General features: G+C 50.9%; 1 protein-coding gene across 2 annotated transcripts in view; it reads right to left on the bottom strand.

Annotated features, from left to right (window-relative positions):
• The window catches only part of WSCD2 (WSC domain containing 2), a 116,334-nt gene that overhangs the window by 30,341 nt on the left and 61,490 nt on the right, over positions 1–24,503 (bottom strand). For both annotated transcript variants that reach the window (XM_032310549.1, XM_032310550.1), the window contains exons 2-4: positions 21,008–21,929; positions 10,319–10,433; positions 6,086–6,270 (exon numbers count right to left, since the gene is read on the bottom strand). In XM_032310549.1, the coding sequence (XP_032166440.1) occupies positions 6,086–6,270; positions 10,319–10,433; positions 21,008–21,386 (679 nt within the window). In that variant the 5' untranslated portion in view covers positions 21,387–21,929. The remainder of the gene's footprint in view (positions 1–6,085; positions 6,271–10,318; positions 10,434–21,007; positions 21,930–24,503) is intronic.

Here is a 24,503-nt window from a genome sequence, read left to right on the forward strand (position 1 = left end):
TCCTCCCTTCCTTGTCTCACCCCTTCTTCCCTCTACAGGTGCACCTGCAGCTGGCTTCCCCAACAAACCAAGGGTCACATCCTGGCCTCTGGGGGAACCCAACTTGAAATGGCTTTGGATCTTGAAGCATTTTGAATCCACAGGGGAAATCCCACATGGAGTTCAGGGCCACTGCTCTCCCCAGGCCACAGTGTGTGGGAATGGTGCTCAGGGAGTTGAGCCAGACTCAGCCTCTGGACAATGGCAGTGACCCTGGGTAGGGTCTTCCTCCTGACCGACACTAAAGCCAATGGAACACTAGCTGCTGGCTCTATGTCACCAGTGTTGTGTGTTACACGTACCACACCTATAATGTCGGCCAGACTGTTACCTGGTTTCACAGGTGGGGACCCTGAGACATAATGAGAATTCAGTTGCTTTTCCAGGTCACACAGCTAGCAGGGAACAGAGCTGGGATGTGACCCCCATCCTGCTTGACATCTCCTCTTGGTTTTCTACCCCTCTGCCATTCCGCGGGAGGCCTGCCCTATTCGCACATGGCTGGGGGCTCCAGAGACCCCACACCAGCCCCCTGAATTTCCCAGAAACCCTCTCAGGCCCCACAGCAGGGTGCCAGGAATCACAAAAGCCCATGGCCCACATTCTGATAATGTCAGCTCTTCATTGCCGGGCCAGCGGGGATGGTGCCTGACCTCGGCAGCTTGAGGCTTTTACTAGCAAGAGGTAAGCAGAGCAACTGTTTGGCAACTCCCTTTGCTGGGGGCAGAAGAAGAACAGCCTGGAACCAGCTGCAAGTGTCTCTGAAGTCCTATCATCTCTTTGTTCTGGGGCTTCACAAAAATGAGGTAAATGTCACCAGGCGTCAGCTTAAAGGCAGGTGTGGAAGAGTTCCCCTCGGTTTGAAAGAGGCCACCACCCCCTGGGTAATTAGGCCAGGCTCTACTGCATTAAAGATGCCAGTGAGGAGGGAAGGCAGTGAGCTGGGAGCTGTTAACGGCTACCTATAATCAGAGAGAGATTGAATTACACAAAGAGCCTAACTGTCCGAGAATTCAAGCCAGCTATTTTTAGCCATCACCAAAGGCTCCAGCAGGCTGTTGCAAATTCAGAGAGCATGAATTGGGTGCTTCTTAGAGTACATTGAGAAGTTTTCATTTCAGGAAGAAAGGGGCATCACAACTGCTCAAGAACACTGAGCTAGGTGCTTGCTTGACTTTATCTCCCTTGGAGGTCACAGCCATCTTTAAAGGCTGGAATTGTCCCCATTTTACCGATGGGGCACTCAAGGCTCAGAGAGTCAGCAGCCTGATCAAAGGCAACACGCCAGGTAAGTGAGAAACCTGGAAAAGAAACCATGTGCACCTCAGTTCAAGACCTACAATGTCTCTATCATAGTCTTTGTGGACTTTCTAAGGGGATAAAAGCAAACCAAATATTCCCCATCATGTTGTAAAAGAAAATTTTTCTAGCTATCATCTTTTTTTTTTAAAGATGTTTATTTATTTATTTGTCAGAGAGAGACAGAGAAAGAACACAAGCACAGGGAAAGGCAAGCAGAGAAGGAAGCAGGCTCCCCGCCGAGCAAGGAGCCCAATGTGGGACTCGATCCCAGGATCCTGGGATCATGACCTGAACCGAAGGCAGACGCTGAACAGACTGAGCCACCCAGGCATCCCTAGCTATCATCTCCTTGACCCTACACAGCAGAACTCCTGAAGACTCATATAAATTATAAAATTCAGGGGTCCTGGGAACATACCAAAGGGGAGAGAGCTCCAGAACTAGCAAAGGAGGAGCTAGGGATGGTCCCTCCAGCCACTGGGACTTTCCACGATCATCTGTGGCTCTCCTTGGCAGAAATGGCTGGAATGGAGTTATCAATGAGCATAACACAAGCACAGACAAAAAACTCTCCTTCTAACTTTCAAAGACAACAAATTGCCAAAACTCACAGTGCACAAAGTACACTATGTAAATTGTGAACCCGAAGTCAAGGATCTATTTTTTTTCCATGATCATGTAATACTTCCACTATAGTAATAACTTCATAATACTTACACCAAGACAGAAAACAAACAAACAAACAAACAAAAAACAAGAGGAAAATGTGCTGAGTCCTGGGAGAAGCTAGTCTGTCGGCAGTCCCGGGGGTTTCAGGTAGAACTAATGGGAGGTCAGCACCACGGACAGCCACCCAGTAGGTCCTATATGTACAGAACAGGTCCAATACACTTCTAAGAATCCATGTAACACGTATCTTGGCAAGAATCTTCTAGGTAAATGGAATTTCTTGCAACATCCCATAAAGCTGTAATGCTCTCAAATCACCAGCAGGTCTGCCCCTGGGAGGAGAGCTATGCTTGCTGACACATTTAGCAAACTTCTGTGAAAAATGTAATCCAACCAAGAAGGAAGTCCATTTCTCGCTTCTTTTGTAACAAGAGCAAAGAGTCCATGTGCCTGAGAGTCTGTGCTAAGGAAGAATAGCAGGGCGCCTCCAGACATTTGCTCTGCCAACCTCTTAATGCTCTTGCTACTAAAGGAGCATTCCATCACCCAGGAACACATAGGCTGCCTCCCTATGCAAGGCGTATGTCCCACCAGAGTGGAGCTCGAAGATAACAAGCCTCCTTTAGATCTTTCTAGTCATTAAGAATTCTGTGCCACTGCTCAGGGAAACACAATTAGGATACACTGTTAATATGAACTAATGACTATACAAATGGAGTCTGGTTTCTACCATACCTGTTTCCTGGTGCATTTTCTCATTTCCCTGCCTAGTGTTGTGAGCCAGTAACTTGGAAGGCCTCCCATTCTGATTCATTTGTACACAAATGTATAAATCAGAACCAGAAATGGGAAGCCTAAGGTACACTGGGTTAGAGCAAAGACACTGGCAATTCTGTTTTGCTTGGAGTCAGCAAAGGGGGCAGAAGGACAGATCAGAAGTCAGGGAAAGTAGGAGGTAATGTGCTTTACCAAGGGTTGTAAATCCAAGGAATTCTCCCAAAAGAGAGAAGCTGAGGTCCAGAATCCAATACAAGATGTCAAGGGACCCAGAGCACCCAAACTAGGAGTCAGAGGGGTGGGTTCCCGTCCATGTGCAGTCCCTAGGAAGCACCGTGGCCTTTGGAAAATCATGCTTGCTCACCATTTCCTGAAGCCACCTTCAGACATTTGCACACTAATTTCTTCTGCCTACATTTCTCTCCCACCCCTCTGCAACTTGAGTCTGGATATCCCCCTCTCCTACACCAAGAAAAATCCTATGCATCTTTTCAGGCCCTAATCAAATAGCTCCCTTCTGTGAAGCCTCCCTCTATGGCCATTCAACTCAGCCACTTATGCTCTCCAGGCTTCAGTCCCTAAAGCTATAAAAGGGGACATAAGCAAGGAAGGTGCTTCCAACAGGGTACTCAACATAGGACCTTTGCTGACCCTGTACCTTTTGCTCGTGGTTGGAATACAGGGCTCTCCCTTTCATCTAGAAATCTCCTTGGAATGAGATTCAGCTCAAATGTTGCTCCTTTGGTTCCCACTGACAGAGCCCTTGCGATCCCCCAACACATACCACCCCTGGGACTGCGTCTGTTTCTCCACTGGACAGTGAGCTCCCGGAGGACAGGGACTGTGCTTCATTCTCCACTCATCTTCTATGCCTAATCCACGTGCATGCCCCTCAAGCATTTTGCCTCAATGAATGGTCCCCATGCTCTCTCCAGACACCATGTTGCCAACTGGGAGCCCACCAGGAATCTCAATCTGACATATCATCAACCATCCATCCCCTTATCCAAGCCACTTCCATTCTTGTGTCAATCTTGAGGTTAATAAGGCTTCGGTTTTCTTCCGGATGCTTTCGTTGAAGGTACCCAAGCTGCAGACCTTGTAGAGTGATGTTTCGGAACAATGTGTTGGACCGAGAGACTCCAGGACGCCATCCTCTGTAGACACGACTTGTGTTCCCTTCTTGGACATCAACCCCAAAGACTCCTTTCTCAGATGGAATAAAACGCCATCCTGGGTAATTTTGCTGCTGCAGGAGGTGGGTAAGCTGAGGGGAGGCAACGGCATCCCTGCCAGCCCCTGGGGGCTGACTCCAGCAACCACCCAGACCTCCTGCTGCTACAAGGGCAGGACACACCCTGTCATACAGAATTGAGGGTCTTTGCATGCTGCGGCTTGTGTATTTCAGCTGACTGAAAAATCTTTGATGGCCTGTGATACTGTTCTTCCTATCAGGTGGTCACAGTAGTTGTGTATGTGTGTGTGTGTGTGTGTAAGAGAGAGAGAGAATGTCAGGAGTCGGGGGGGAGGGGCAGAATATGTCCAGATTATCCAGCCAATCTGAACATTAACCAAAAGGAGGTCTGGCTGCTGTCTGGCTAACGACCGACATGGCCTAATTCGGTGACCCAGCTCTTTCTCACGCACTAGGATGCTGTAATGGCAACAGCTTTCTCGCCAAACACCCACGACTCTAACGCCACCTCGCCAGATAGTCAAAGTCGCCATCAAAATAACATAAATATTGGCATAAAGGGATCTGCTTGAGGACGGTAAATCTGCCATCAAATTAAGACCTCATTACACTAACGACCAAACCAGAGCCTTGCCGTGTGGACATTCTCCAGCCTGGATGTCACACACTGCCTGTGCCTGCTGCCAGCCAGAACTTCAGCCCCAGGTGACCTGGGGCGACTCTGGGGCCGTCGATGGTGCCACTGTTTGCAGCAGTCAGCACCCTTGGAAACTGGCAGCACCCTCGACCGTCCTGTAGCGCAAAGCTCGAACAGAGGCTTCAAAAGCACGGAATTTGGGAGACAGAACGCATTATCAGGCAAACCAACAATGAGTTTTTATAAACAACAGCACTGGCCCTGTGGAAGACAGGCAAACCTGCCCACGTGGGCAGGCCCCTGTTCTGAGCAGGGCGAGTCCCCCGCTGAGGTCTGAGGCCTTATTATTCAAAGTGTGGTCCCTGGCCCAGCAGCCTAGCATCAGCTGGGAGCCTCCTCAGAAATGCAAAATCTCACCCTGACCTGCTGAAACAGAATCTGCATGCTAACAACATTTCCATAGGGTTCACAGGCACATTCAGATCTGGGAAGCACTGGCCCAGGGGTCAGAGGTGCAGTTGTGGGTTCCTGTCCCTGCCTTGGGACCGCATCAGAAGGCTAACGGGGGAAAAACGCAGCCCTCCATCTTTTGTACAGGCCCTTAGCCATTTTCCCAAGTTTGTGGGTCACCTTTAAATAGCCGGGGTGACCTTGGCAGGTTTACTTAAACTCAGCGAGCCTCAGTTTCCCCACTATAAAATGGGAATTAACACTGGTAACTGCCTGGAGAAGCTATAGGGAAGGGATAAGAAATCGGGTCTGCAGCAGGCTTGGCATAGCCCCTAGCACACGGCAGATTCTTGCTAAACAGACATAACTGTTAGGAAGCACCCAGAGCAGGGGACAATGCGAAGATGTCAGCAGAAGACTGGCCAGCGCCCACGCTCTCCTGCTTGTCTCCCTCCCTCCACGTGGAAAGGGAGGGCTTTTCCAACAAGAATGAAGCATCGACATGCAAGAAATTGTCTCAATGGGAGCATTAAAGACACAGGCTGCGGAGTTGGTGACACGACTCTGCGGCTTAGGTGACACGACCCTCAATTTCCTGGTCATCAGATGGGAGTCAGAGGAGAACAGTGCCTACTTGCAGGGTCACTGTGAGGATGGGCTACTCCACATAAGGCACTTAAAAAGGACCAAATGTCCGCCTTGCCATGGTCATAGTCATCTCCCTTGCCCGCATCATCAATACAGACAATAGGCTCTCAGGAAATCAGGAAGTCTCACTTTGTCAAGGAGGAAGACAGGGGAGAAAGGGGGACGTGGCTGGCACAGGGGACAGCTCAGTGTGGGAGGGAGAGGTCATCGACAGGGGGGAAACGTTTGGAGAAGCTGGAGCAGAGGATTCTGCAAGGACTGTGGTGGAAGCTGGGGCAGGGCAGGCCCGTGGGGGTGCTGGGGAGCCAAGGAAGGCGCAGGGCAGGGAGCAGCACAGTCACGGAGAGGGGCAGGGCCGACTCACGTACACCTGCGTGCAGACTCCTGGGCCAGCTGCAGCCGGTAGACGGAGAGGCGGTTGGCGCCACCGCACACGCTGCCACGCTCGCCCTTACATCCCATGTCACACTCGGCCTCGCTCACGTTTGTTGCCTGGATCTTGTGGCCGCAGTAGCACTCGGCTCCGAACTCCAGCCCGGCATACAGGTAACCCCTGGGGAAGGCTGCAGTCAGGATACCGTGCGGACCCCAGGGGCCAGGAGACTCGGGGGATGGGAGGTCTCCCGGGCCCAGGACCCCCAGGACCACCGCCTGCCTTCATCCCCATACACCTACCCACGTGGCCACAAGTGTCCTCCTGACTTTATACATGTCGCGCACACACACACACACACACACACATGCCTCCAAGCCTGGGGTCCGTCCCTCCCAACCCACCCTCTTGCTCCTCCCGTCTAGTGCCAGGCACTAATTCTATCTCCAGAGTCCAGCCCCTTTATTTCAGGAATGATGCCTCCAGGTCCCTTGAGAAGAGTTGGAATGAAAGGGGGAGGCAGGGACTCTTGTATCCCCTTGGAAGACGGCAAAACCAAGGTCACATAGCCAGCCAAGGAAAAATTCCTTCCCCAAAAAAAAAAAAAAAAAAAAAAAAAATCCAGGCACTGCAAGGTTTTCAACTTTTTTTTTTTTCTCTGTAGCCATCAGATTGTTTCCTAAAAAGGACTCTCAGTGGACACCCATTCTGTAAACAGAAAGGCATGGCCTGCTCTGGCTGCAGGGGGTGGGGACGGAGGGAGAGGCTTGGGACAAGTCCTGCTCAGCCCCCTTACTAGTGAGGTGTTCTCCAGAACCAGGAAGGCTCAGCCTGCAGGGACCCTGGCCATGCATGGTGGCCCCAAGGGGAGCGGTCAGTTCACATCTTCAACCTGGATGCCCGTGGGCAGCCGGACAGATTGACCCACGCAGACTCAAGCCTCCACACACCCCCACTACCCATGTGGCATGTGCTAGCCTCTGCTCCACACGTTCACCTGGACAGGTGCAGCCAATGGGTACCTTGGTGCCTATCCCCAGCATCCTGGGGCTGGGCCAGCCTGCCTTGCTCCTGTCTTTCTCAGAACTGCTGTCTTTCTGAAGCCCTGGTTCTGGGGTACCCTGAGCCCCTCTCATATAACTAGATCCACTGATGGAAGGAACCCAAGGCGGGGTAGAACCACTTTTAGGGGGTGTCACAATTCTAGAACAAGCAGTAGCTTCCTCCTAGCCCTCTCCCTGGGATGGCTCACAGCAGGGAGGGCGGGGGACAGCTGCCCTGGGAGGATACAGCCAGCAGCTGGGAGCGCCTGTCTCAGAGGGGGATTTTCAAGTCCCGTCCGTGCCCTCAGACGGCTGCAGTCGCTGCCCCCCTTGACTACAAGGTCATAGAGTCACTGAGGCAGAAGCACCTGGCTAACCCCACTCCCAGCCTGTAGTTTCTGGCACCCAGAAACTCTGGGAGATGATAATGTTTGTTGGCTTAAGACGCTAAATTTGGGGATAATTTGTGGCCCAGTGAAGGATAACTAATACAAGAAGGGAAACAGAGTCGGCCTTGCTATCCTTAGGGTCCCTGGGAGGACCTCAGACAGTTAATCTTGATGTGCCCGCTGTGGCCTTCGACAGAAAGATCTTTCCAGAATTCAAACAGATCACACCTCTCTACTGCCCCAACGCCCCCTCCCCTGCCCCACCCCCAGCTTCCACTGCAGGCAGATAAGCTTCCAGATGGCTTGGCTCAGCCTACAAATCCTCCGATCAGTGGTTCTTTAACATGGACAGCCATTAGGATCACCTGGGGAACATTTTTTAAACGCCACACCTGGCTCCCGCTTCCAGAGAGTCTAATTTAATTGGCCCTGTGATTCTAACATGCCGCTTTGTGTGAAATTTTGAGGAGTGGTGCTCCAGCTGTGGGCCCGGGACCCACAGAATCCATATGATCTCTGTCTCAGAACTCAGGAAAAACGCAAATTCTGGTCGCCTTCCGCCCCTTCTCCCCCACCCCGGCCCAAACCTACCAAACCAGAAAGTGGGAATGGAGTCCAGCCATCTATTTTTACAAGAGCCTGGGAGATGGAGATATTCACTCCAGGCCGAGGACCCCTGTCCTAGATGATCTGCTCCCCGCCACCCTGTATTCCCCCACAAACTACCCCTTCATTCTCAACACCTGGTGTATGCTAAGTGTTTAACAAATATTTGTGGAATGAATGTAAATCAATCCCCCAATTAACAGCCTCCAGCAGCTCCCCCTTGCCAGTGGCCAATCCAGATACTTCAAATGGCATTCAAGGCCACAAGTCAGCAGGCGTCAGCCAGCCCTACAGCTTCCCCTCTGTCCTGACAGCTCCCCATTGGGACTCCCTGTGCATCCCCATCCTGCCTACCTGAGGAGGCTTGGTGTTGAGGATGTTTCAGGAGTTCTGGTCTTTGAGTATGCTGCTCTTTCTACCCTACTCCCTAGAAAACTCTTATTCATCCTTCAAAACTCCATAGAACTCCCTAGAAGACTCCTATTCATCCTTCAAAACCTGGTTCAAGATCTCACCTCTGTAACTCTTCCTGAGCTCCCCATTCCCTCAGCCTTTGCAAGCACATGCCTGGGTAGCACATGCCGCCCAGCACCCCTCATACTTGATGTCCCCATAGTCTGGTTTCCTCATCAGCCTCTTAGGGATTTTGTGGGAGGGGAAGGAGTTTAAGAGTTAATATTTGCAAAGTGCTGAGAACCGTGTCTGGCACGGAACAAATGCCCAGCACAGATAAGATACTGCTCTTCTATTCCCCTAGCCTGTGCCTGCTTCCGTCTTTCCAACTAGCTGGGGAGCCCCCAGAGGGCAGGGCTGTGGCTGACTCATTGCTGTGTCTCCAGCACCCGGACACACACACGGGCAGCAATAAATATTTGCTGAACTCAAACGGATTTCGTGAGTTCATCTGACTCACTCTGAAGCTCACCTTGGTAGTCACCTCCTCTGAGTCTTTCCTGACGGCTGAGGCAGGCTGGGGGCTCTTCTGCATTTCCACGGTCTGCAATTCATGCCATCTGAACCCTCATCCCGTTACAAGGCCCTTTTTGGTGTACCTGCCTATCTTCCCGTCAAGGCATGACTCCATGGGGGCCATGAACTCTGCAGAATTCACCTCTGTCTCCCCACAGTTTGGTACATCCTCAAGGGCTCCGCATATTTCCCAAGATGGAGAGGGCCCTGGGCTCAGGGAGCTGATTATAAAGGGACATCCTCATCAAGCACAAAGGGAGGAGTCCCTCAGCCACCCTCCTGCTCATTTCTAGGACAGCCATGCAGCTGAGGTCCATCAGAATTTGTGACCTTAGAGCTAGCCAGAGAGAGTCTGAAGGTAGGCAAGCTAGCACCCCCTTCACAAGTCACCCCCAGGCTAAGGTGGCAATGCCAGGGCCCAGGCACAAGCTGAGGTCCCCATCCCCACTTGCCAGTCCTGTGGGACCTCCTCCACCTTTGGGAAGTCCACTGCCTCCCTCAGTATATGTCCCCATCAGGAACATCACTTACTGCAACTGGAAATCACTGTAGGTACAGGTGTGTTTCTACCTGTGAGATGTCCCATGGGTGTCCTACAAGCCTCCAGCTCACCGAGTCACATCTGTGAGCTTCTCCCGCACATGCGCACAGGTTTGGAGCCTTGCACACAGATTCACAAAGTCTCCTGCGCACACAACAACCATTACTTAAAGATCATGGCGCATGCGCGTGAGGCTTCCGAACCTAGGCCGCTGTACGCACCCACACGCTGTACACACAAACTCACACCGAGGCACGGGGTCAAACTACGCGACCAGAAACTCCCACAAACCAACTGTCCGGGGGCGCCTGGGTGGCTCAGTGGGTTAATCCTCTGCCTTCGGCTGGGGTCATGATCTCAGGGTCCTGGGATCGAGCCCCACATCGGGCTCTCTGCTCGGCGGGGGGCCTGCTTCCTCCTCTCTGCCTCCTCTCTGCCTGTGTCTCTGCCTACATCTGATCTCTGTCAAATAAATAATAATTAAAAAAAAAAAAAAAAACCAACGGTCCGGCTCATTTGCATACACGCAGGCGCACAGCATACACACCCCCCCACCCCCGGCATCATACGTCCCTGGTGACCACGTGCTCATCCTCCACCGTGCCTTTCCGGGAAGAGGAAAGAACACCGCCAAAGGAGGGAGTCTGGAATGAGCAGAGCAAGGGACATCAGGGCCCTACCGTTCTGCGCAGTTGTCCTGGCAACGGAAGATGGTCATCTTCTTGTAGTCGAAAAAGGACACGCCTCGCAGGGCCCGGCTCTGGGTGTCATCCAGGTAGCAGCCGATGTACTTGGCTTTGGGGAGAAGAGAAAAGTCAGTTCTGGCTGGGCACAAAGTCGAAAAGGATTTGCAAACGAGTGGCAACCGATGTCCCTCCGTACTGGTCCGTTCCTCCTTCCCATCAGAAAAGCAGAAACAAGAGACTGAAAGTCATGTGGGCTGGCAGACCGTGACCCTGAAGGGCAGCGGAGGCCAAAACAGGAAGAAGGGACTCTTCTGCGGCCAGGGTAAGGAGCAAGCCCTTGGACTCCACTGGTGACAACCAGTAGACACCCAGAGAGCCAAGCCAGGGTCATTCTCCAGTGACCAAGCAGAGACCCAAATGGAGACAGCTCGGAAGAGTCTGAAACAGCTGATAGCGTGTTCTTATTTCTACAAGCTGCCTCGAGATACTTACTTTTCCTTGCACATGTGGGCTGGGAAAGTTCAAAGGACAGCCTCAAAGGCTTCCCAGTTTGGTTACTTCCGGGCACTGGCCTAGTGAGTCTGGGCCAGGGTCCCTCTCTAAGGTCTATTGTTCTTCACTGTGGGGATGAAAACACTACCAATAAGGTCAAAACGGAACGATCTGCACAAATGTTTCTACCATAGTGTCTTGAGTGTAACAGGCGTGAAGGTAAAATGAGTGCAACACGATCTGCCATTCACAGCGCCTGCAGGTACTTCACAGTGTGCCCACACGTGGGCCAGGGTGAGTGCTCTCATCCAAAGAAAAATTTTAAATGATGTTTGAAAACCAATGTGCTCTTGTACTTCACGGTAAATAGTCATTCTTGCACATCAAGACCACACTTCACAGTTTATAAAATGGTCTTTCCCTGTATGTTCTTGGGACTGGGACGTGTGCTTTGCTATGTGGTTTACACAGACAGTCTCGCTGAAACCTTACGATGATCTTCCAAGTGCTAATATTCCCACGCTATACAGAAGAGGAAACGGAGGCCCAGAGGGGTGAAGTCACTTGCCCAAGGAAACACAGCTGGTACTTGTGGAGCCAGGGTGGGCCCCGGTGCATGTCCTGAACCCCTGCTTATTTCTAGAATCCAGAGAACCTTGCAAGGACCCAGGTGAAGTGGGGAGTGCCGGCAGGTTCACGCTCTCTGATGACTCAGCAGAGGCCCAGAAAGGTCCAATGGCTGGCCTAAAATTTGAGGCTCAGTGGTGGCAGGACAAAGATTTCAGTCCGTATCTATGGGAGCCCCAGATCATGGCTCTTTCCACTAGTCCATGTGCAAGTAACAGGAGGATGCCACCAGCCCTCACCGAGGATGACAGGACAAGATGACATGTCGCTGGGTCACTTTCCCTGGCAGGCCTGCTTCTCTTTCAGCTGTGGGCTGGCACCCCCCTCGCTCATGGTGGAGAGTGGGCTTGAGCAGAGGGCACAGGCTCTTGCTGAGCAGCCGAGCCCCTTGGGGCCAGCCTGCTAAGTGCAGAATTTGTCAGCGCTGCTGGAAACGGGCCTCGTCCTCATCACTCTGAATTTCTTTCTTTCTTTTTTTTTTTTTTAAGATTTTATTTAGTTATTTATTTGACAGAGATCACAGGTAGGCAGAGAGGCAGGCAGAGAGAGGAGGGGAAGCAGCCTCCCAGCTGAGCAGAGAGCCCGATGCGGGGCTCGATCCCAGGACCCTGAGATCATGACCTGACCTGAAGGCAGAGGCTTTAACCCACTGAGCCACCCAGACACCCCTGAATTTCTTTTCTAAGACAGCAGTGATGTGGTTGGCTAAGAAGAGTCCAGCTTGAATAGAAAGATCGCTTCCCTGCAGCAGGCCCATCAGACCGGGACAGTTGTGGAGAAGCCCCCTCCCGTCCCCATGTTTGCTCTATGGTGTGTGTCTTTCCTGTCACAGAGGGGGTCCTGGTCTGGGGTGCTGTTCGCACCTGAGCTGGGAGGAAGAGCTTCAGCTCAATAGTTCGGTAAAGGACATAGTGTTCCGGGACGGATTGTAGGAGGAATAGGACAGGCGTCGGGACAGGAATGGGACAAATGAGGAGTAGGAAGAGGGAGAGAGGAAGGGGGGAAAGGTTATTTTGACAGCGTGAGTTCTTTGTTATCAGATCAAAAGACTGTGTGTGGGGCCATGGATTGAGCACCTACCGCATGCTGTCTCCTATGGACCATTCCTTTTAGTTTAAAAATTGTTAAGGTTTTGGGGCGCCTGGGTGGCTCAGTCAGTTAAGCATCTGCCTTTGGCTCTGGTCATGATCCCAGGGTCCTGCGATCGAGCCCCACATTCCTTCTCCGTCTACTGCTTCCCCTGCTTGTACACTCTCTATCTCTCTCTCTGACAAATAAAATCTAAAAAAAGTATGTTTATAAAGTTTTTAAAGTTTTCATTCCAGTAAGTTAGCGTATAGTGTTATATTAGTTTCAGGTGCACTCTAGAGCAATTCGATAACTCTGTACATTACTCACTCATCATGGTAAGTGTCCTCTTCCTCCCATCCCCGATTTCCCCCATTCCCCCACCCACGTCCCTTCTGGTCACCATCAGTTTGTTCTCTAGAGTTAGGAGTTGGGTTTCTTGGCTTTTCTCCCTCTCCTTCTTCCCTCCATTTGCTCATCTGTTTCGTTTCAGGAAGTCCGGATAGGAGTGAAATCATACGGAATGTCTTTCTCTGGCTCATTTTGCTTAGCATTATTTTTTTTTACATTCACACCCTCCCATGCTTATTAACCCATTTTACAGATGAGGAAGCTGATCCTAATGACAATGACACCTGCCTGCCTTAGAAGCAAGTCTGAGTTTTGGCATATTGTGTCTGTTCTGACCCGTCACCACATTACTTCTGTTTCTCCTCTTTTCTAAACAGAATTAGAAGCTACGGCATCTACCTCAACTTCCTACACCCTTAAAACTTAAGCCCGAGTCTGTCCTCCAAATGTTTTATTTGTGGGGAGGATCTGCTTCCATTGGTCCAGGGTCACCAAGAGCCACATAGACCTGATGGGGAAAATTGCAAACGCTCCTGGATCTGCTGGGCTTGAAATGAGATGTGCTATGGCTTCGGGTGGTCTCACCTAAGGGTGGAGGTAGGGGCATTTTGCTCTATGCGGGACAGTGGATCTGTGCTCGATGCAATTTTGATCATCAGAGTAACAACAGTCAGAGTACATGTGTGTATACACGTGTCCACTTTGGAGTGAATGGGGGTGGGGCGCTGTCATGATATCGTTCACACCTTCAAAGCAATACCTCTTCTGTTTTTTTTTTCTCCTAATAGACCTTACCCGCCCCTGACCTTGGCAGGGCCAATTATGTTGCCCCTCCCACCAGCCAGTGACTGCCTGATTGCTCCAGGGAAGAGCACATGGTCTAGACTCTGGATTCTTGCAGATCAAAGCTGGGAGAAAGAAATCTGTTTCCCTTGAGTTAATGACATTGGCAAGTCTGTAAGCCCAGAGCAACCAAGAGACATGATCCCTGGGACCAAGGTCAGCCTGTTTAGGAGGATGAAACCCATGGAGGCAAGCAGAGAGGAGAGCCACAGAGAGACAGGGCACACATCACTCCTTTGAAAACTCCAGTCCCTGCTGCAGTTGGGTGACAAGGCACAATGCATTTTCCTCTTTAGCTTAAGCTGGTTCAAGGTGGGTTTTTGTTCCTTGCCCCCAAAGTGACACTGATTTACGTGTTAATACTCAAGCCAAAGGGCCTGAATCCACCCAGCTCTGAGGGTCCAGACTAAACCCATGCCCAGGCCTGTCTGTTCCATGCCCCTGGATGTGTACCATGGTGAGTCTCGGCCTGGGAGGAGGACATCTCTGTCCCCAAAAGAGAGACCACCCTGGCGATGCTGGGAGAGAGAGGACCCCTTAGAAGAGAGCTGGGATTTGAGCTTATGTCCATCTGTCCCAAAACCTGCACTTTTAAGTGCTGTGCTACCTCCTCTCCATCCCTCCCATCCGGCCAGACAGCAGGCTGCAAGGTCTCACACAACAGGTGCTCAAACAAGGTGGGGGGGGGGGGGTGGAGGGGAGATACATGGTCCCTCATGAATGCCCTGGAGAAACATGGGTGTGTTACACACTCTGACCTGATGGAACGGCTGAACTCTGTGGGTCAGGAAACAAATTCTGAATGTTTCCTCCCTGGCCTGGGCGAGTCTAGAGCGTCTTTCCCCGCGGACCCCTGGTCAGCACAGCCGTCATCCGGCCCCGGCGTCAGCCACCTGCTGACCTCATCACTGCGGTTCCCCCGCCAACCCGCCTCAGCGATTTCCCCAGCGCCCTGCCTTCAAATCTTGCTGTGGTGGCACGATGTGTCCAAGACGAGGGGGGACGCCAGGTGTGTAAAACTCAGGCAAAATCACAGGCAACTTGAGGGGGGATAAATGGCCAAGTTCACACCATCTATCAGCTCATCTCTGCATCTGTTCAAATATTGCTGAAACGGCAGAGTCGCCCCGGCTGGACTATTTATCTCCGGCACGGGCACCACGGAGTGGGGAGCCCGGGGGGAACGCAGGCAGCTGGGACAGAGCCCTCCCCACTGTGGGTTCCCCCCCCCCCGCTTTCCTTTCCTTTTCTCCTTTTGCTTCAATTAATCTTCCTTTTCAAGAAACGTTGCTCTCTTCAATAAAGGTAATTTGTTAAAAGGATAACTAAACACGAACAGATCTGTATTCCTTTTCTTTACTATCCGTGAGTAGATTCCACAAACCGGGAGGGATTACGGAGTGTGGGAAGAAAACCAGCTGTGGGGTCAACCAGATTTGGGTTTCAGTCTGAGCTCCTGGATATATCATTACCCTGCCTGGAAAGTGAGAATAAGAAGGTGGGGGAGGGGATGGGTTGAATTGTGTTCCACTCCTCTCCCCCCACCCCCCAAAAAAGACAGGCTGAGGTCCTACACTCAGAACTTAAGGATGTGACCTTATTTGGAAACAGGATCATTGCAAATGTGATTCATTAAGGTACGGCGCATATCAAAGTGATGGCACAGCAGTCGATAGGACTGGTGTCCTTATAAAAAGATGGCCATCTGAGGACACAGAGCCACAAGGCGAAGGCATATGAAAAGAGGCAGAGGCAGGAGTTTTGCAGATGCAAGCCAAGGACCGTCAACGGTTGCTGGTGATGCCAGAAGCCAGGAGAAAGGCATGGAACGGGTTCTCTCTTGGTGTCTTAAAGAGTGCACGCCCCTGATGACAACTTGATTTTGAACTTCTGGCCTCCTGAACCGCAAGAGAATACATTTCTGTTGCTTTAAACCACCTAATTCCTGCTGTTCTGTTATAGCCGTGCTAGAACAAGAATACAAAGGGGTGTTGTTAAAGTAAGTAGTATTAACCTATACGCTGAGCCTTGGCACCAGGCTTGGCACAGAGCAGAGGCTCAGGAGTTATTTTCTCTGCCATCCTGAATTCTCCATCCTTCAAGATGACCACTCCAGTGCTGTCTGTGTTTCCTAGTGCAGAGAATAAAATTTTCTGCTTGTACCCAGGCTTCTGTGTACCCAGGCACAAGAGATGTATCTTTCACTTTGGTCAAAAGGCTACAGATACCACAGACGCAGCTCAATAGTCTCTTCCTCCAGGAAGGCAGTCATGATACACTCCAATGGCTGAACGGGATCCCTCCCTTAGGATGCCAGATCCCCTGGCCCCCACCCTTCCCTAATGCTGTTCTAAACAATTCTCCAGACACTGTCCATTCCTTTTTCAAACCAGAAATGATTTAGGCTCATCACAGAAGAATTCTGACCACAAAGAAAAGATGTTAGCATGGGGGAAAGCAAGACACAATGCTATCTAAATACAAGATGTGCTTTGTCAATACACACGGGAAGGAAAGAGACCCGCAAGACACCGAGGATAGACGGTGGTTGCAGGCAGATGATCTGTATTTTCTTTTTCTTTTCTTTTTTTTTTTTTTTGATCTGTATTTTCTTCTCTCTTCCTACACATTTTAAGTTTTCTACAATGAGCACGTGTGATTTTGATAATCAGGACCAAGTTATTTTTTGAACATACAAATTTTTTGTTTTACTTGCCTGTCTGCCTCCCCAGGGACTGTGACTGTTCCTCAGAGGGAAAACTGCTCTTGAATCATTCCTGTGTCTCCACCAAACAGCACTGGGCAGGAGACATAGGGGGCATGTGATAACTATGAGATGGATGGATGGATGGAGTGGGGTGGGGATTGTACAACTCAGTGGTTAATAAGAGCTTTAGGCTCAGACTCGGGTTGGAGTCACTTCTTGACAGCTGTGTGACATTGTTTAAGTCACTTAACCTCTCTGAGTTTCAGTTTCTTTGTCCATGAAAGGGGCTCCAGTTGCTGCCTCATGGGAAGCTGAGGGTATGGATACACCGTCCCTGACATAGACTAGACCCTCAACAGCCCGCAAAGATTGTATCTTCAACTGGAGGAGATGGGGAATGGGTGCCCCGCTGCTCTTTCCAAAATTGCAGGTTGATTCTCCCTACCGTCTTTCTTCATGCCTGGGCTTCAAAATCAAACTGGATTTGTTTTCTGCACAGGCTCTGCCTGTGACTAGCTGTGTCACCTTAGGCAAGTCCCATCATCTTTATGCTTCTCTGTTTTCTCCTGTGGAATTATAATATTGATAATAAAAGCTGCTATGCCTTAAGTGCTTGCTATGTGCCAGTCTCTGGGCTGAGCCCTTCCTGTATACCAAGAAGTGAGGGGCTACAATGGTCAAGGTTCAGAGGTAAGACTCAAAATAGCAGCGTTCACATCACTAGTTTATTCCCTCCTCCTGCTGGACAACCTTGGGCAACTGCCTTAACCTCTCTGTACCTCTGATTCCTCCCTGTAAGATGTTAACAACAGTGTGCACCTTGCTGGGTTGCTATGAAGACTGTGGGATGGAACAGGTACAAGGTGCTTGGAAGCACGCCTGGCACTTAGCCCACAATCGATTCATCTTAGGTAATCTGCAGGATAGCCTGCTGCTGTTATGTACTTCTTAGCCATAAGAGGAAACGGAGGCTCAGAGAGGTGGAGAGACCTGCCCAAAGCTGCACAGTCAGCAAGCTACAGAACTGGCAGGTGGACCCTGACTTGGCGGCTCAGAGCACAGGCTCTTCCAGGGCTGGGGGAGGTTAAAGGAGCCCACAAGGTGGGCGAGGTACATCCAAAGTGACAGCCCCACCCCGGAAGTAAGACACGCCCCAACCCAGTCCTGGAGTGGCTCCTCCCTCCCCTCCGAGCCCGGGATGGGCTCTGAATCCTTGACAGCCCAAGTCCCGCATCACTGCATCAAGTAGAGCCCTTGCCAGCTTCAGAGAAAAACCAAATGTGTTCCGCGTCAGGTCAGAGAAGTGTCTTGTTTTTATTAGTGTTAATCTAATATGTTGTCTTTCCTCGCTGAACTCTGAATAAGTTAATCAAGGACAGGCTGGATTTGTGTTTTCTTAATAACGCTGCCTGATTCCGAAGACTGCCTGCTGTGAGCTCTAGGCTCCGGCTCCTTGTTTAGTTTCTCTTCTTCTCTCTTTACATTTTATAAAATATCTACGATGTCCAGGGGCAGAAGGGTTAGCATGGTATAGAAAAAGGCTTGAGAGCTTTGGAATGAAATGAACCTTGTTTCAAATCTCAGTTCCTCACGTCTACCCATGTGACCTGGGTTTCTGAGTTTTAGATTTTCCCATGTGTGAAACAGAATAACAGTTGGTTTCTAACTTTCTGAGTTGTTGTGATAATTAAGTAAGGCAATGAAGCACTTACAACATGGTCTAGACCACAACGATCACTCAAGAGGTGGTAGTTACTATTTCTACTATAGACAGTAACAACACCGATTAAGTGACCTATTATTATGAACTAGGAGAGGTGATAAGCATCTTACATATAACATTCCATTCAAATATTATGTGAAAAACAGGACACCTGGGTGGCTCCTTCATTTAAGTGTTTGCCTTTGGCTTGGGGTTGTGATCTTGGGGTCCTGAGATCAAGCCCTGTGTTGGGCTTCCTGCTCAGCAGGGAGTCTGCTTCTCCCTCTCACTCTGCCCCTCCCCCAACTCTTGCACGCTCTCTTTCTCTCTCTCTCTCTCTAATACATAAAATTTTTAAAAATCTTTAACATACGGAAAACAAACCGGACAGTGGTTGGCATGATGTAGGTGTTCAAGAACTGATAATAACTGCTAGTAGTAGTGGCAGTGAGTTCATTCTCACAACTGGGAGGTGTTGTGAGTGTTGTTTGTATCAACTGCACCACAAGGAATTCATATTCTGTCTGGAACCTTGACAAGCACAGGTGTTTATCATTCGCCTAAGGGCCCTGACAAAGACCAGAGAGGAAGGAGGAGCATTTGATCAAGTCTAGCAGGGGATCACAGACAATTTCCTGGAGGTGAGCGAAGATAAGAGCTGGAGGAAGAGTAGAGTTGACCCTCAGAGGCCCTCCAGACAGAAGGGTAATTATTCATTCATGGGTCCATCTGATCTTTCATTCATTCAACAAGTCGGTACTGAGCACCATGCCTGTGCTGGGTGCTGTCCCAGGTGCTGAATGAACAGAAACACCCACCGGGGGTAGGGAGGGATGGTGGGAATAGGACTGGCAACATCTCTGCCCTCACGGAGCTGACAGTCTAGTAGGGGAGGCAGACTACAGACAAGTAAGCAAAGACATCAAGAGGATGCTTTTGGGTGATGGTAAGTTGGTAGTGCTGTCACAAAAATAACCGGGGAGTATGGATGTGACCAGGTACAAAGTGGGGCTATTTTCCTTAGGAAGGCTTCTACCAGAAGGTGAGGTTTCACTGGGGACCTAAAGGAAGGGAGGAATAGAGCCATGGAAAGATACAGAGGAAGAGCATCCCACAGAGAAGGAAATGGCCATGTAAAGACCCTGCATTAGGAATGGGCTTAGTGCATTTAGAGAAAGGGAAGAAGGACGGTGGGGTGCGGCGGTAAGAGGGACAGTAGGAGTGCTACGAGATGAGATCTGAGAGATGGCCACAGTAGGAGACTCTGGACTTTATCCTAAGTGGAATAACAGTATAGCCTAAGATGTGGGCTTGTGAAAAACTTTGGGTCTTGCAAACTACCAGAAGGAGTTGGGAGTACTTGGGGAGAAATACAGCCAAGTGGGTGGAGAAGGAAAGAGTAGCCACTTCCTGATTTCTCCATCAGTGCAGCACCTCATACCTCTCCCGTGCCTACAGGATGGGGTCTCTTCCCCCAGGCAGATCCACGAGAGTTTCCTGGCCACCTTTAAGAACCACTATGTGCCAAGTGCTTTTACAACCACTGTCTCAGTGAGCTCTCAGGAAAAGCCCAGGCGGGTGGGGTTCCTGTCCCTACTTTACAAATGACGAAACTGAAGCATGAGAAGGTAAAGCCATGTGCCTAGCCACATGGCCGGCTGGGACAGAAGTGGAATACAAATCCAAGTCCCCCAATCTGTTCTGCCACCTCCCACCTTCTCCTTCACCTCCCTGTGAACGCAGTGTTCTTGAAGAGGCAGCTTCTAGGAAATCCCTGAGGGCGGGATGGTGGGGTCTCCTGGCTGGCTCCTGAGCCAGGTATGGGGTGGGACGGAAGCAGGGGAACGTGTTTGCGGGGGATGGGGGAGGGGCAGTCCCACCACTAATCCTGCTTTCCTCCATGGAGAGAGAAGGGGTTTTCTAAGCGCTGAATCACAGAGGAAGTGTGACATGTGGCAGGAAACACAAAGGCTGGGGAGGATTTCCTTCTGTCCTGATTGGTGCTGGATCTTCCCAAACCATCTGGTCCGGACTCCCAAAACGTGCGTTTGTGTTCATCTCCGGACTGGCGGGGTTGCGAGCTCCTCCCCCACACGCCAGCCAGCTGCTGGGGAGACATTGGTCCACTTCAGTAGACTGTCAGGGGGCCGAGCATTCAGACCAGTTGGGTTTGATTTCAACTCTACCGCTCTCCGGCCTTGGGCAAGGGTCCCCCTTCACCAAGCCTCAGTTTCCCAAAGTGTAACCTGGTTGTAGGATCATGGTTCTTGCTCAAGTCCATGGGGCGGGGTAGAAATCAGATAAGGTACTGCACTCACAAAGAAGAGCCCTTTTTGACTGAAAGGCTAGGAAAATGCAAGGACATGTGCCCAGGGCAATGATGTCCTCCGGGAGCCATCACCAAGAGATCCAGTGAGGCATGCGGGAGAGCAGTAGCTCTACTGCTTACCAGCTACACAGGCCTGGGCTTGTGGTGCCTGTTTCCCCATCCCTAAAATGGGAATAACAGCACCATCCATGTGGAATCATAGGAACACTTTAATACACGTAGAGGGCTTAGAAAAGTCCCAGGAACACAGTAGGCGCTCAATAGATGCTGCTTCATTCTTGTGTGTTATTTAACAAGACGGAGAAGGGTGCGAGGAAGAGTTAGCTTTGAACTCTAATGGTTGCAGGATCCTAATCCATGCTTGGCTGTTAACAAGCTGTGTTACCTTGGACAAGTTACTTAATCTCTGAGCTTCTAAAATGGGGTTACAGCACCGCCCCAGCATGCTGATAGCAGTGACTGTATGGCAGCTGGCTCCTATTATATGCTGAGACCTGGTGGCTCTTGCTATATTCTTCCAAGCCCCTCCCTTCTGCTTGGCCACCATCCCTGTCTGCCCCTTACCTCGTTCCTCCTCCTTCTCCCGGACGATCCTCCCCTTGAGGGCTCGGCTCCAGGCTCCACCGTAGTCACCCAGCTTGGTCCTCTCACTCCCGTCCTTGCCCTTGAACCAGGGTCCGTAACGGCGGGCGATGCTGGAGGCTTCGCCTGTGTCCCGGAAACCTCTGCCCAGATGCAGGTCGCCCAAGAAGGGCAGCTCGGCGCCCTCAGCCGGGACCCCCGCGGCAGGGCTGGCCTGGTTCTGGGAGACGGCCGGCTGGCCCACAAAGCCAGAGTGCAGGAAGACCAGGCTCCCGGCCGTCAGGTAGAGCACCAAGAAGGTAAAGAAACGCACGGGCTTCCTGCGGAAGTACCGCTGGAATTTGAACCAGAGCTTGGCCATAGCAGGCTCATTCCGGACTGGCTCGCTGGGAGTTCGGCTGGTAGGTCAGGGGTTCAGGAAGGGGAAGGAGGGGGCTGCGTTTCCCAAGCTTCCCTTAGGGATGGAATCCCTGGGGGTCTGCAGTCTTCTTTCCTTCGTGAAAGTGATGGCCAAAACCAGAGCAGAAGGCCAAGACTGGCACTTGGCCGAGACCAAGAGAACAGGACTCTCCTGTGGTCAAGGCGAGCTTCTCTGGGCCACAAAAGAGGCCCAACATCCAGGAGCTGGTCCCATTTTCCTACATCTTGTTCTTTATCACGGAGAGTTCCCGAAGAACTTTGACCACAGCAATTGTAGGAGAAATCTGCCAGCTCACTTCTCGCCTCTTCCCAGCTCCTCAGGCCTGTCAGGGCTGGATGATTTCACTCAGGGCAGTTTTCTGGTCCCTTCTGCAGCTGGAAGCCAAGCTCAGCGTGTCCACCTCATGGAAACAGAAGCCGGCGGGCTTCCATCAGAAGCGGGCGGGCTTCCATCAGCTTAAGCATTAAGGCTTGAAGCTGCGACCTGCAAAGCAGCACGAACACAGATTTAAGAAGCTCCCTCACAGAGACCCTCAAAGGTTCCCTGAAACCTTCTCAAGGGGGATGTAGAGGCCCAGAGAAGTGAGGAAACCATGTCCTGAAGCATGCAGCATGACCGGGTCTTCTAGAATCCCTCCCTTTTTCTTCAAACCAAACTGGGAATCTGCGGGCTTGACTCCTACAGGGCCCATATTTTGGGACAAGCTTTATCTTGGACAAGCCCAAGTTCTTACACCTCCCTATTTCCTATATATTTGTCAGATATATACGGATTCATGAATTGTTTTAGGTCCGAAAAACACCTCCTGGGGTCCTTGCTGAACTGCCTCCTGGACCTGGCTGATTCTGAAACAGATCAAATTCATTCCCCACTCCCACCCCACCAAGGAAATACTTAGTGATCCCCTACTATAAAACAGGTGTTGTGCTAAGTTCTGGAGATAACTCTGTGAACCAGAGAGACCAAGCCTCTTCTTGATAGGGCTCACATTCTAGAGTAGGAGAGATCAGTGTCCTAGCCTCTCTCCTCTATCCAAGGAAGAAACGGAAATCAGGATTATTTAGCAACAGAGTCATTCGCTCTGCATTTATTTAGCACCTACAGTATGCCCAACTTTGTGCCAAGCCCTCTATGTGTATTACTCATTCATTCTTCCCAGTGGTCCTAGGGGAGGTAACCATTTCCTCACTTTACAGATTAGGAAACTGAGGCCACATAGCCAATGAGTGGTGGAGCTGGGACTTCAACCCAGGACAGTCCAAAGGCAAAACCACAGCTCGTAACCACTGCCTTTATGACTTGGTTTTTTTCCCACCCAGACTGGGTACCAGGGGGGGATTGGGAGAGAGACCCTGAGGCAGTAGCCCATCTCCACTGCCTCCCGGTGACCAGTGACTCATTAATTTGACAGGGGGTCCTCAGAGCGTGGTCCAAGAGCCCCCGATTCATAATCACCTGAGAGCCTAGTCAAGTATGAAGATTCTGGACCTCTCCAACCAGAATTTGATAGAAGGGGAAACCTACAGGTATAACAAGGTGCCCTCAGAAAATGGTGATGGGCACAGAGGGCTGAGGGCACTGCTTTATGAGTAAACGTTAAGGATCATTAGTCAAGAGGAAAACAGAATATAAATTAGGAAACAGAATATGCCTTTTGGCCAATGCGATTTCATATTCTCACCAGCAGGGGGCCTTGGGACCATCTTGGCCAATGTCCAGGATTAACTGGCCGCCAATGGAAGATCAGAGGGGTAACCGCTCCTCTCCAGTCCAGAGCAACATGGGAGTTTAACTGTGGTTCGAAGTAGATTCCATCAGTCCTCCCTATGCCATCCTATTCATTCCGGGACGAAGTACTAAGCACGTACTGGGCACCAGTGATTGTTCAAAGCACTTGGAATAGATCAAGAAACAAAACAGCCCCAAATCCATGCTTTTGTGGAGTCAAACTACCTGTTTATCCATTGATCCATCTATCTTATCTGCCCATCATCCTTTAATCCATCCATCATTCCTTCCATCCATCCATCCATCCATCCATCCATCCATTGCCCACAACTCAGTCCATCCACCCACCCCCCAGTTGTGTCTCCATCCATCTGAACTACAGCACCCCATTCATTTACACAGCTCTCCCCCCATCCGGCCACTTGCCTGTTTCTCACTCATTCAAACACGTGTGTTGCTCGCCTACTGTGTGTGCTTGGGAATAAATTGTCCAGGGTCCCGCTTTCAGAGAATTCAGAGTCTACTGAGGGGGACAACAACTGAATCAACCATCACACCAAACGGCTGTACTAGATAGTGATAAATCCTGCTGGAGAGGTACGTAGAAGACAAGCAACAGCAATAACATGAATAGCTAATGTCTCCTGGGCACTTGTTATGTGCAGACATTGCTCTGAACACGTATGGACTCTGACTCAATCCTCACACCAATCCTAGGAGAGAGAACAGTAGCCGTTTCACAGAGGAGATAAGTGAGGCTCAGAGAGATTAAGGAATCTATCCAGGGCCACACAGACACAGCAAGCTTTGAAGGCCAAGTGCAAGAGTCTGGTTGGGGTTCTAATGGCTTGCGCGGGGAGTCAGTGAAATTTCGTGGTCACACCAACAATCTAGAAAGACCGATTTCTTAATCAACCTGAAAGCCTCCAGCCCCCAGGCAGTGGGGGATGACCCATGGTATTCCGCGCAGATCACACACGGGCCAGATGTTTCTGCAGCTGGGCCAGGATGAGACCCAGCCAGCAGCCAGCATGGGGATGGGCAGGGGGAACACCAGCCCTTCCCGAAGCAGACAGGCCAGAGCCTGGGCTCTGGAGGTGAACTGACCTGGGTTCAGAACCTGCCTCTTCCACCCACCTGTGGCATGACATGGGTCAAGACACCTGTTCTCACCGGCTGAAAAGCCCGGCCTGTGAAGTGGGCATAAGAATCTTGACACCTCCCGAAAGATACACGGCTGGCAGGACTGCATTTAAAGATGTTGCCAAGGGCCTGGCATGGGCGCTCCAGGGAAGCACGTCCCCGCCCCACTCCTCGTTCCTCGTAAGG

This window comes from Mustela erminea, chromosome 13 (genome assembly GCF_009829155.1).
Source record: "Mustela erminea isolate mMusErm1 chromosome 13, mMusErm1.Pri, whole genome shotgun sequence".
Classification (NCBI taxonomy): Eukaryota; Metazoa; Chordata; class Mammalia; order Carnivora; family Mustelidae; genus Mustela; species Mustela erminea.